The sequence below is a fragment of the Hydra vulgaris genome, chromosome 02 (assembly GCF_038396675.1).
Source record: "Hydra vulgaris chromosome 02, alternate assembly HydraT2T_AEP".
Lineage (NCBI taxonomy): Eukaryota > Metazoa > Cnidaria > Hydrozoa > Anthoathecata > Hydridae > Hydra > Hydra vulgaris.
In genome coordinates this window covers 39,128,434-39,142,689 of record NC_088921.1, presented here as the reverse complement: position 1 = coordinate 39,142,689, position 14,256 = coordinate 39,128,434, and the positions used below count along the sequence as shown (strand labels likewise).

At 26.1% G+C, this 14,256-nt stretch overlaps 1 protein-coding gene across 6 annotated transcripts in view; it reads right to left on the bottom strand.

Moving 5' to 3' along the window:
* The window catches only part of LOC100215579 (exonuclease mut-7 homolog), a 66,177-nt gene that overhangs the window by 35,455 nt on the left and 16,466 nt on the right, over positions 1 to 14,256 (bottom strand). For all 6 annotated transcript variants that reach the window (XR_010636688.1, XR_010636689.1, XM_065790830.1 and 3 more), the window contains exons 4-5: positions 9,663 to 9,882; positions 1,461 to 1,846 (exon numbers count right to left, since the gene is read on the bottom strand). Coding sequence is in view for 4 of the 6 variants with exons in the window: in XM_065790830.1 (XP_065646902.1) it covers positions 1,461 to 1,846; positions 9,663 to 9,882 (606 nt within the window). In the remaining 2 variants the exon portion in view is untranslated. The remainder of the gene's footprint in view (positions 1 to 1,460; positions 1,847 to 9,662; positions 9,883 to 14,256) is intronic.

The following is a 14,256-nucleotide window of genomic DNA, read 5'->3' as shown; positions in this document are numbered from 1 at the left end:
TATAAAATAAACAAAGGCTGGTATTTTGAAAATGCAAGCATTTTTTTTTTTAAAACCATTTTCTCTTTTTAAATCAAATTCAAAATAAATATACTTCAGAACTGCGATCTCACTTTCTATAATTTATTAGAGATATATAAAAAAATAGTGAAACCTTAGTTAAACCATAGTCAATAGAAGTTATCCTGGGATAACTTCTAACTACTATTAACTAAAGGATAACTTCTATTAACTAAAGGATGACTTTTATTAACTTAAGGATAACTTCTATTAACTAAAGGATAACTTCTATTAACTAAGGGATAACTTCTATTAACTATGGGATAACTTCTATTAACTAAGGGATAACTTATTTTGACTAACTTCTAACTTCTACTAACTAAAGGATAACTTGTATTGACTATGCTTCAACTGGTAAATTTTTTTTGCACTTACTTTGATCACGTGATTATGATATTTTTAAACAATAAGACCATTTTGTCAAAGTATTTAACTTCTTGATAACTTCTATTGACTATGATATAATAAACTATTAGTAAAAAAGACATCTTATTAAATAAAGAAAATTGAAAAAAAAAGGATCGTTTAAATTTTTTTCTGACTTTCCAATGGGAAGTGATTGGAAAGTGTAGGGAAGTAAGGTCAAATTTAGTTAATAGTAATACTATAAATTTAATGCCATGTAAAAATCTAAAGAAAGTGATTAATTTTTAAATACTTTCCACTTTCCGGAAATTGGAAATAGATTGAATTTAATCCATTTCCCGGAAAGTTTGAAATTTTAATTTTTTTGCCTTCAAACAATAAAGTATATTAAGTAAACATTTTCCAATATATATACATTTAATTTACGAACACTTCTCAAATCAGAGGAAACTACTTTTTGAAACTGGTTAGAAAGCAAAATCAAACACCCCTACCTAATATTAAAAAACATTTAAAAAAGATCAAAGTTTAAAGTTATTCAACCTTAACATAAATATAAATATAAATAAAAAGAATTTAGAATTTTAGTTTTTCAGTTCTAGATGAGTATTTTCTTTTAGGGTTCAAAGGTTTTAAGGTCTTTACTATTTTTTTTTAATTTTTCTTCTTTTAAGATTTCCTTATTTATAGCTTGTTTATAATTTTCTTTTTTTGTTGTTGGTATTTTTAGCGTGTTTCAAACATCTAAAAAAGTGGGTTTTTAAACACCTACTTTCAAAAAAAAATACATGCGTGATCAAGAATCAAGCGTGATGGCACACCTTTCCTGTCCACGACTGATTAGTAGTAGTAGTAGTAGTAGTAGTAGTAGTAGTAGTAGTAGTAGTAGTAGTAGTAGTAGTAGTAATAGTAGTAGTAGTAGTAGTAGTAGTAGTAGTAGTAGTAGTAGTAGTAGTAGTAGTAGTAGTAGTAGTAGTAGTAGTAATACTTTTTAATAACTAGAAATAAAATGCTTTTTATAAAATTGTGTTTACCATAAATACTCATGCCTCTCTTCATCAGTCATCGCACAAAGATTGTTAAGCATTGTGACATAATCTTTTTGTAGATCCTTATCCTCATTTATGTAATTTTCTAGAATTTGCAATTGATCAAATGCTAATAATGGAAGCATAACTTGCTCAGCAGTAAAACAATTTTGTAAATGCAATGTCTGCACAATAATTACTGTTTCCTTAAACTTTGTGCATGTTAAGTTTTCAAGTTCAATAACTTCTGCCAAAAAAGAGTTATCCTTGTTATCAAGTTGAAAAACGTTTGTAATTAAGATCAAATAGTTATACCCTTTTCGATATATAAATTCTAGCGCTGACCTTTTTTGGAAATCAGCCGGAACAGGAACAAATTCGCCTTGACTTTTCTAAATAAATTATAAATAAATTAAAACTATTAAAATAGAAAAATTATCAAATTCTGAAAGTGTACAAATAATAATTAATTTTATAGATTACACAAAAGGCGTAATCTAAAATTTTAAAAAGACACACACTTGAAAACATTATGGCAATTAGGTGTTTGTTGGATCAAATACTTGGTTAAATCAGATTTAATGGATTAGAAGTTTTAGCTAAATCAAACGTTTATTGGTTTAAAAATTTGGTTAGATCTAATGTTTATTGATTTAAAATTTGGTTGGATCAAATATTTGTTATATTTTAAATGTTTTTCTTGATAATGATAATTGATAATGATAATGTTTTTAAGATAATCATTTAAAAGTATAAATGATAAGTTTAAACAAATGACAATATTTATTGTTCCCAGGTTTTAACTATTTTTTATAGGTTTGTTGAATTGTATTATCTATAAAAAAACTATCATTTTATAAGAAGTTTGTAATTGTGGATCAGGATATTAATATTTTCAAAATTTAATAGTAAAAAAAAAAACTTTCCAGTTTTATCAGCTCATAAAACTAAATCAATAGATATTTACTTTGTAACACAAAATTATTAATTTATTTTATAACTTGAAATTTTGAGTATTTAATAGCTTTTTTTTACATATTCGGAACCTTAGCAATATAATAAAAATGTTATAAGCCAGGAAATTTTTTTTTTGTTTCACTTTGTAATTTAAAAGTACAAAACAATTTAATAATTCAAACTTCATTTTAGATGAATGATTTAAAAAATAAAGTTTTGAGAATAACCATATTGCTTTACATTAAAAACAAGTCATTCCAACCATGTGGACCGATGCTCTTATATACATCTAAGATTTTGATAAATTTTTTTTGGTGTATATCAGTAAGACAAGCAAGTGATCAAAACTTAATATCAACTATTTGTGACGTTAGAATAAAAGGGTTCTATCTCCCTTTTGTACTGTTAAAAGAATTTAACAAAATTTGTTATACTCTTAAATTTTTTAAATTAAAAGTAAAAATTTGTTCAATTCAAAGATCAAAATATACAATTTGTGAAATTTATTGCTTAGAATACACATTATTCATTATTTATCAAGTAATATAAATTGGTATAAGACAAAATGGCATATCGGTAGATGAGAATAATAAGGTTCTATCTCCAAATTTTCATGGTAAAAAAATTTAATTTTATGTTTTTAATTATAATATTATTTTTGTGTTCAAAATTATATAATTTTAATATACTAATCTTTTTATTATTTATATAACTTTAAAAATTATATAAATATAATATACTAATATTTTTATTATTCATATAACTTTAAAAATTGTTAGTTTTTGTATTTTCATTGTCAATTTCTACCTTATTTAATAAAGTTGAAATTAACAATTAATTCATAGTCAAACAATTTTAAAAATAATGAAATTAATAATGTAAGATTAATTATAAAAAATAAATAACATAAAAAACATACATTTATCAATATAAACAACAACTGTAAAACATTTAAATAATTAAAAATCAAATGTTAAATCCTCACAACATTAAAAAATGGAGATAGAACCCTATTATTCTAACGCTACGAATTCATGTTTAAAGACAAACTTTAGTTCTTCAATTATTTTTCAGAAAATATTTAGATAACTATTTTTGTTTCTTATAAAAAATCTATAGAAATAAGTTATGAAAAAATTTTCAATAAATAAAAAAAACTTTTTTTATTTTGCATTTTTGATCCCTAATATTTATGATATAATAAATAATTAATTACTTAATGTTTAAACATTTTAACTATTTGATTATTTTGCCAAACAAGATTTATTTACCCCACAATATTTTTTGAAAATGCAATTTTTTTAAAAATAAATAAAAATTGCAGGGGGTAAAGTTATAAAAAAACTAATCAGCTGTTTATTTGTTTACTGTTTTTAAAACAATTTTCTGTAAAAATAAATCTTATAGAGAAACAAATTCTTTAATTTCTAAAAATACTCATTGAAATAACATTTCTCAAATACTCGGTTCTGTTTTATAAAGCTTTAGAAGCAACTTGTTCTAAATACACGAAAACTTGATTTATATTTGGATCAAGTTATTTTGTCAAAGAGCATCACAAATAAAATATTTAGTTACAAATCTTTTTGTTATAACTTTGAAAGTATTCTTCAGAACTTCAGAAAAACTTCTTTTAACTTTTAATAACTGGTGTGACATTAACACGAAAGTATTAAATAATACTGGTGTGACATTAACATGAAAGTATTAAACAAGGTTCTGTTTTCCTTGATTTCTATTATAGTTATAATAAGTCATTCTGGGTTCAGCACATACTAGGGTTACATGGACAAAAAATATATCTTTTTAGAAAAATGCTTTACAGTTGCAAATATATAAACATTAATACAATCTACATTTAAAGTATAAAAAAAGTAGGTCATAAAACAATATGTCAATTTAATTCTTACATGTGTATAAGATACAAATAAAATAAGTCATGTCAGTTTGTTGCACTAATTACTTGTTAATTTTTCAAAAATTAAATGGATTTTCCCTGATATTTTGTAGACATCCAAATTCTGACTTTTTTATTTTCCCAGATCCGACAGACACTCTGTTGTAATGTTCTAATTTAAACTAATGTTCAATGCATGACTTTGTAGAACATTAGTACATAACTTTCAAAGCATAATTTCATACATAACAGCAGAAAAACTATAAAAACAAAGTTAGAAAGTTAATTTTTAAAATGAAAGGTAGCATGCCATTTCTATCGAAATTTTTCAATTTTTAGAAGCCTAAATATACATTTCCATAAGTAATAACTGAGGTTTAAAAAAGAACTTGATTTTTATAAACTTTCTTTCTAAGTTAAACCAAGAAACTATTAGGTCAAATAAATATTTTTGAAGGGATCCCAACATGTCAAGCCAAGATGTTTTCATATTTTAAATAATCCTTAGAAAATAATTTTAGAGTTAATTAAACTTACCGAAACAAATTAGTTAATGAGATATTAACAAAAATCTTTTAATCTTTTTTGCAACTTCTATTTCTAACTGTAACTTCTGATTCTGCTTAGTTTTTTTAATATCTGGTTTTTTAATGTTTAGTTCACCGTAGAGGTTTTTTTTTAATAAATGTTAAGTTCACCATAGAGGTTTATTAATAAATGTTTAGTTCACTGTAGATTCTTTTTTAATGAATGTTTAGTTCACTGTAGAGGTTTATTAATGAATATTTAGTTCACTGTAGAGGTTTATTTATGAATATTTAGTTCACCATAGAGGTTTTTTTAAATGACGTTTTACCCTAGTGGTTTTTTAGTTCACTGCAGAGGGTTTTTTAAACAACTTTATTTATGCAAAAGCTTTATTATTTATGCAAAAGGGTTTTGTCTTTTTTTATTTGTGATTATAATCTTTATATGTTCTGTCACTTTTGACAAAATGAGAAACTAAACTTTGATCTGGTTTTTCTTCTTGAAATTTATAAATGTTTAAAATATTTATAAAATTAAATTATAATTACTAATTAAATCATTATTACAATTTATACTTCTAAACTAATTAGACGAGGTAAATCAACAAATTAATGATAACATCCTGAGAAATACCAAAGATCTTTAATCAAAACAAATAAATAGTTTTTGTTGGTTGATTTTCTACCAACTAACTGCTTGTCAATATACTGCCAAAGATACTCAGCAGTATTGAGATCTGGGCTCTGTAAAGGCCAATCAAGAACTTAGATTTTTTGTGATTTAAAATAACCCTTAACAGTTTGATACATTGCATTGAATCATTATCTTTTTGTAAGATTCATTTGCAAGTCACTTTATACTTTGAATAAGGCAGCATAACTTTCATGATGTCTAAATAAACTTTCTGGTCTATAATACAATTGGTTTAAACGATGGTTTAAACCAATCGAAAAAATATCAATTTAAACCAAACTAATATTTTGTTGAAAATATTAAAACCAATTGGAGTTGCTCTAGATAAGTTGTAAAGAGATCAAACAAAAATAAGTGACACTGTTAAAATTTTCAAAGAGCAGATAAATATTTTTATCAACTGGAAAAAAATAAATATTGGAAACTAGATATCTTCAGACTGTCAGTGATGCTCATTTCCTTGCAAACGCGCTAGATCCTAGATATTTTGAATCTAATTCTTCTGAAAATGAAGCTGCAATGATCTTTAGAGATAAAGAATTTAAGAGCTTGTTACCAATAATATTTAAAAGCTATTTGTATAGTCAATCTGTTTTATAAAATGTATTGCCAATAGAATGGTGGAAATCTCTAAAATCGTTGGACTGAAACATTATCACGGATATTGAAAGTTTGTAAAACACACCAGCTTCTAGTGCTGGAGTTGAAATTTTTTTTCAACTTTCGGTCTCATTCATTCCAAGTTAAGAAACAAGATGGTAGTTAAAAAAGCAGCAAAAATTGTTTTTATATACAAAACATTAAATATTGGTTGATGAATTAGAATAATTTAGAAAATATAATTTACTGAAGTAAAATGACTAATACTTTTTTTTAATTGGAAAAGTTGACATGGCTTTTTTTTTGAAAAAACGCATGGTTTTTGTTTTTTTTTTCCTTCAAAAAAAAAGAAGGTTTTTTTGCAACACTGCTAACAATCCTTTCCAGTCAAAGTCGACATTCTCATAACCTACTTTTTTGTTGTAACTATTTGTAATTATTGTAATTATTTTGTTGTAAATTTCCTGTAAAAGGTCCTCCAGATTTGCTCTCAATAGTTTTGCATTTAAAAAATCTTTTAATAATGTGACTAATTCCTGATTTAGAAACATTGTCAAGTTCAGAAATTTTTCTGTAAATCTTTTTTTTTCCCTACAGCTTTTATAATTGATTTCTCTATTTCATTTGAAACTTCTTTCCCATGCTTCTTAGCCTTTCCCATGCTTTTAAAATATCACTAAGTAATAGAATTAAAATTTTTTTGGCAATTAATCATAACACATTGCTTTTAAAATCTTTCAAGGCAAGTGAAATAATAAATTTTACAAATATTTTGCCCTTTGATTTTGGTTCTGTTTCCAAAACTTGATTTAATTCTAGAGGATAATATTGTTTTTAAACTTTTACACAAAAGCCCAGGCCTTGTTATGAGATTTTTATTACATAATAAAATTCTGCAATGCTAATAAATGTGACTTTAGCACAGCTTTACATCCTTAAACACAGTTTTACAAGATTATAAATAGTGTCATTAGCATATTTTAAAGTACTTCATTTTAATTAAATTTAATTTTAAACCATGTTAAAAATTATTTAAACTAATATAACAACAATTACAGATGAAACCTAAATTCGTTATTTGAAAAAGTTTATATTTCCTTATAATTTATTTCTTAAAACAATCTTATTCTTAACATAATCTTTGTTTCTTTATCACAACTTATTTTTACATATTTAATGTAATACTTTTTTTTTGATTATAAACAATTTATAGATAGATTTTAGTTACCAATAAAATAAACGTAAACAAAGTTTACGTTCATAAATAAATAACATCAAAAGAACTTTACACAATATTGAATTAATAGGAAACACAAAATTTTACACAATATTGAATAAGAATTTTACACAATATTGAATTAATAAGAAACAAAAAATTCAAAAGAATTCTTTTAGTCAAAAACACTTCTCATTTTTTCAAAAGAAAAAAATCAAGTTTTTTATTTACATTCACATATTTTATTCGATGTTGAAGAGATTTATGCTTTACATAATAAATTAGCAAGAAAAAAAATTCTTCTTTAAAAAAAAATTCAAAACTATTTTACATTCCTTTGAAACTAAATTTTTAAGTCTTTTAAAAGAGAATTATTTAAAATAACGACAGTTGTGGTTAAATGCCTTTTTTTATGACTTAAAAATTTTTAACATTGATTGTTCATACAATTCAGAAACTTGGAGACTGGGGTTTTGGGATAGATCATTGCAATGTTGCGAGTATTGTGCAAAATTGCATAAACAGTAGTGGTAGAGCCAATACCTTTAAGAATGGCAAGCTTAAAATTGATGGGACAAGGTTTTAAAGAGAGATGGAACTTACCCATCGGATTGGACAATCTCTTCCTGCTAAATGTGCAGTGATGACTTTTTTGAAAAACTAGCAGTTGTTATTGAGAAAATTTATCTACAGAATAAGCCAAAAAATATATTCAATGTAGATGAAACAGGATTTCAAATCAACATAGGCAAGCAGAAAATTCTCTGCAAACATGGATTAAAGAACCCACATAAAACAGTTAATACTTTAACTAAAACAATGTTCACAGTGCAGGTATGCTGTTCTGCAATCGATCAACTTTTATCACCATACATTTTTTAAAGGTTATCACCTTTACAGCACCTGGTGTAATGGTGGTCCGGACAATGCACATCAAAACTGTTCTCCTTCAGGTTAGAAAAATCCCCCTAATTCATTGAATGGTTCGAAAAGATATTTATTGCCGAAATAAACCAATTTGAAGGATCAAAGCTTTTAATATTTGATGGACACAACTCTCACATATCAAAAACTGTTGTAGACTTAGATATTGAAAACAACATTGAGCTACTTTCTTTAGCTGCCTATACAAGTAGTATTTTACAGCCTTTAGATGAAGGTGTTTTCAAGATAGTCAAAACATCTTGGAGGAACTGTTTGAAAACCTTTTATGATACAACACGATAAAAAAATGTAAATAAAGCAACTTTTCCACAATTGCTGAAATTGGTTACAGACAGTGGGGCATTCAGTCGAAGCTATGCTATAATGGCTTTTGAAATTTGTGGAATTTTTCCACTAAAACAAACTAAAATAACCAGAGAGAAATTGTCAATGACGGAGCCTCTGACATCAGGTGTAACTATTAGTGCAAGTAATAATGGCAATCAAAATAAGATTACACTGCAAATCAATAACATGAATAATATAAGCTCCGTACCAATGCGAGTCACAAGCTCAGATAAAATACAGGAAGTTCTGACTCCAAGAAAGCAACTAGAAGCGATACTTTTGAAACTTCTTTGACACACGCAACCTGTGAAAAGCAACAAAAAAAAAGAATAAAGAGAATGTGGAATCTGATGACATCTGATGAATCTTGTGCAAGATTAAATGAAATAGAATGAGCCAAAAAAAGCAAACCTAAAAAAAATTACTTTTAATATATATTCAAGTCAGAACTGAATCTATTTAATATCTTTTAAATAACAATTTAAAAACCTTCTATTATCTCATCTCAAATCTATCATATACTCTCTCTGACAATATAGATTTCAATCTTTTTTAATGTGTTTACCACTTTTTGCTTTTGATTCTGCTCCCTGCCTCTATAGGTTTCTTGTCCACCCTTGTGTGGAGAACTGTTGTCATATTTGGGCTGGTTCTTTTAACAGTTCAAATTCCAAAAGCAAAGGTTAATAATTTTTTGACTTCAGAACATATCTCTTTTTAACTTTCATTTTTTTATTTTCCTTTTTTCCTTTTTTCTTTCACCTCTTTTTACTATTTTTGTAATTTTTTGTTGTTACAAATATGCAGAATTTTTATTTTTTATATAACTTTTCTTGTTACTGATTTTGAATTTTTGAAATTTCATTTGTTTAATTTTTATTGTTACAGATTTATAGAATTTTATTGTTGTATCTTTAGAGACAAATTTAAAATTCAAAGTAAAACAAAAATTGTTATTTTTATATAAATAATGATATAAAGGGTTTTGAAAAATGGTGCTTGCATTAAAAGTAAAATGAATAGTAATATTTCAAATAATAAATACCTTTAAATCTAACCATGTTTTCATTTCATCTAAAGCAAAGTAAGTGATAGGTACACGCTTGCTGTACAAATCAAAAAATGCTTTGTACATAACATGAAGAAGGAATGAATATGGATCTGGAACATTATTAAAACTTGCTTGCAATTCTTGACGCACTAAATCATCTTGTTTACTAAGATATTTTTCTTCAATACTTTCTAACAACTCTCGATAATTGTATCTAAGTAATGATTATAAATTTTTTTTAATTTAACAAAAAATAAATAAAAACAATATTTATAAAAACAAAATGAAGAAATGATATATAAATAAAAATTACAAGAATTTATTATTTGTGACAATACAAATGTTCACAACAGTAGAACTAGTTTTGTTGAAATTTCTACCCTATATATATATATATATATATATATATATATATATATATATATATATATATATATATATATATATATATATATATATATATATATATATATATATATATATATATATATATATATATATATATATACATATATATATATATATTAGGGTTGTTTGCTGTAAACAAAAACTTACGAAAATTTCGCATTTTTATCTTCTGTATTTCAAGTTGCTATTACAGTTGCTATTGTAAGTTGTACTTACGCAAATTCACCTTCCGTAACGCATTATACAAAAAAACAAATAATAATTCCGTAATAACCATTAACGAAATAAAACTTGCAAAACAAATTATTTCAAAAGAATACTTGCAAAACAGTTCCTTACGGAAGGAGCATTTCGGAAAGTGCACTTACGGAATAGACTCAAAAGCATTAATTTAACTGTTACAAAAAAGTGTTATGACTTATTATTTAAATAAAATAATGTTGTTAAATGATTCTTCAATAGTATATATCTGATATATATGTGTATATATATATATATATGCACATACATATATATATATATATATATATATATATATATATATATATATATATATATTATATATATATATATATATATATATATATATATATAGCGACTTTGATTTACTTCTGACTATCGGTTGTTTATTGCCTTTGGCTTAGCAAAAATGGAGGTTTACTATTTATATTCTCATATATAAAAACTTAAAAAATATAGTAAAATATTTGGTTCCATTACAAAGTTTAATTGAACTATAAGTGTTGTTTGGCCGTTGTCAGTTCTTACTGAATCTTGCAATTAATTTATCACTACCATTCAGACTAGCTACAGCTCTGAATCTTTCAGCGCTTGTATAGTCCTGGTGAGCTTCTATGTTAAAATTTTTTCCGGGGGTGAAGACCCAGGGAAGAGTTGTATTGTACATGCCCGTTTTTTTGCTACAAAATCTTGCAACTAATTTTTTCCTGCTCTCCAAAACAGCTCAGGCTTTAAAACTTTTTGCAGTTGTATATTCCCAATAAAGTTAGGATGTTGAAAATCAAAGCATTTTCCAGGGCCAACAGTACAAGGGGCAACAAATGCTCTTCCCACCTTCCCACCCTGACTTTTTTTTTAATTTACTAAGGAAAACATTGAAAAAGATGTCTTTAAATTTTTTTAAAGTTACTTGTTGTTATTGAGGTAATAAAAGTGAAAGCACATATAACAGAGCACCTTGAAAATAAAAAAATTGAAACTGACTAAACATAAAATTATTCTATTTGAAAACAAGTAAGAGCTATTTTTAGGCCTTTTATTATATAATTAAGTTTTAGCATTCATCACTTAAATTAGGTCTTTTGTTAATTTCAACAAAGGAATTGTTTCCCGATTTTGCAATTGCATTCGTATGTTAACGTTGTTCAAGTTATCTTCATTATTTAATTCTTATTCTTAGACATTCTAAAAAGTATATTTTATGAAAGCCTTGATTTTTTTTATAAAAGTTTAATACTGAAACTTATCAATATCATATAAAAAATTAGTATTTTAATTACTTAGTAAATTATACGTATTTGATTCATAAAACGTAATTAAATATATTTATTACGTTTCGTTAGTTTTTTTCCGATAAGAACTGTTTCGCAAGTTGCAGTGCAAAAGAGTTTTGTTTTTGAAAGAAATTTGGTTTTTTATCATTATTTTAAAAAATAAAATGTTCATATGTTGCAAAACTAAAAATAAAATTTTATTATAAACGTTTTAGAATATAAAAATTTATTTTTTACAATTATATCCATTTGGCCAACAAAATTTTTTTAAATACTTCAAAACGCTGTTTAGCGAAAGAGCTCGTTTCGCAAGTGCGACTTCCGTAAGCGCTACTTTCGTATGTAGCAAAATAGTTTTATTTCGTAATTCAATTTGCGAAAGGCTACATTTCGTAAGTAGCATTTGCAAAATGAACATCATATATATATATATATATATATATATATATATATATATATATATATATATATATATATATATATATATATATAGTGCTGGACAATGAATTAGAAATTTGTACAATTTCTGTCTATTTCAGCAAGTATATACAGAATAGCCCCCTAAAATATATTAAATATGTTAAAAATGACAAAACCAAGTGTATAGGTTTTGAAAATCAAATAAATATCAACACACCATTTTGTTTGTTTACGTGACATTTTATTTACTTAGTGACGGTTTAAATATTATATATAATTTCATGAATTTTGTAAATATAAGTATTGTACAAAATGAGTGAACGGTATGATGTTAGTGGTATGCAATCTTTATTTGTGTAAATGTATGATATAGTTTTATTGTTTCTTTAGATTATTGCAATTAGATTAGTTTTATTGTAATAATTGTAAGTTAATTGATACAATGGGAAAAGTTTCCAATCTCAGCCCTGGTAAAAAACGTGAAATTAAAGCTTATCTCCAGTGTTCTTAAATCAAAAGTAAGGATATTGCAAGAAAACTAGGCATTTCACCAGCTTCTGTCAGTAGAATTAAACAAAGACTTGAATTTGATGATGATATTTTGAGTTCGAATAGGAAAAACTGTAAATGAATGAGGAAGACGACGGCTTGTGATGATCGTCAACTCATATCTTTATGTAAGATGAGTCGCAAATCATCCTCTACCGAGCTGACAAAGCGATGGCAACTCTATGATGTCAACATCAATAGTAGAACAACAAGAAGGAGGGTTGTGGAACAAGGATACTTGGCCTACAGACCAACTGTGAAGCCTATTCTGAACAACTTTTTACTAATTTATCTACATGTACATGTATTAAGTATGAATATTTATTGGTTAGGGTTAAATAAAAACTGAATAGCAAAATGGTTAAATAAATTTTTTGTTTTGTTTGTTTCTTCATGCTCTTGGGATAGTTGTTTTGGACTGGCCGGGGAACAGTCCCAGCCTCAACCTAATAGAGGGATTGTGGAAGGAAATAAAGAGTGAAGTTTTAAAGATGCCCTCCACTAACATACCTGATCTGATAGAACATTTGATACGAGTATGGCACCATGACGAATGTCTCAAACGACTTGCTGTACTTAATGTAGTTATATACCCTACATACTTTTGTGCAAGTATTGCAAATTGTTATTTTGCAATAAATTTATTATTCAAAACGTAATTTTGTTCAAAAATTAAAAATTTCTAATTCATTGTCCAGCACTATATATATATATATATATATATATATATATATATATATATATATATATATATATATATATATATATATATATATATATATATATATATATATATATATATATACAGTATCGGACAAAACGAGTGCAACCAAATAATGCTAATTTAATTTCTTTATATAAAAGTGCTTCATTTTTTCAATTTAGAGAAATAACTATGTAACTGTTTAGAGACAAAGTTCTTCAAGTTTTATTCATCACAAAGTTCATTATTTGTACACAAAAATTAATAAATTAATCAAAAGTATTAAAAAAAGTTGATTTCCCTCTGGACAAAACAAGTGCAACTTGACAAATTGTTGACCAAGCTGTATTTCGCTATCAATATTTCGTGGCGAATCCTTTATTGTCGATCACACCCTTGCATCTTCAAGGCATAGATTCGATCAGGTGATCAATCAAACTTTGTGGAATCGCTGGCCAGGCCTTCTGGATTTGTTCAAACAGTTGATCCTTATTACAAACACCCTCACAATTAATTCTGCGGTTGACGATCTCCCACAGGTTTTCAAAAGGGTTGAGATCTGGAGATTGAGGCGGCCAATCCATCACTGATAGGTGGTTGCCTTGAAACCACTGCTTGACTACTTTTGCAGTGTGTTTCGGATCGTTGTCTTGCTGAAAAACCCATTTTATTGGCATATCCCATTCAGCATGAGGTAACATAACATCTTTCAGGATATTTTTTCACATGAAATAGTCCATTATTCCATCATTTCGATGTATGGGACCTAGACCGTAAGCAGAAAAACATCCCCAGACCATTACATTGCCTCCACCATGCTTCACGGTCTTATGGCAGTAACGTAAATCGAGGCGTTTTCCGGCCGGTCGACATACATGGCAAATGCCATTGCTCCAAATAATGTTGAACTTCAATTCATCACTAAACAGGACAGTTCGCCATTTCTGCACATTCTAGTCAATATGAGATGTAACGAACAGGAGTCTTTTTTTCT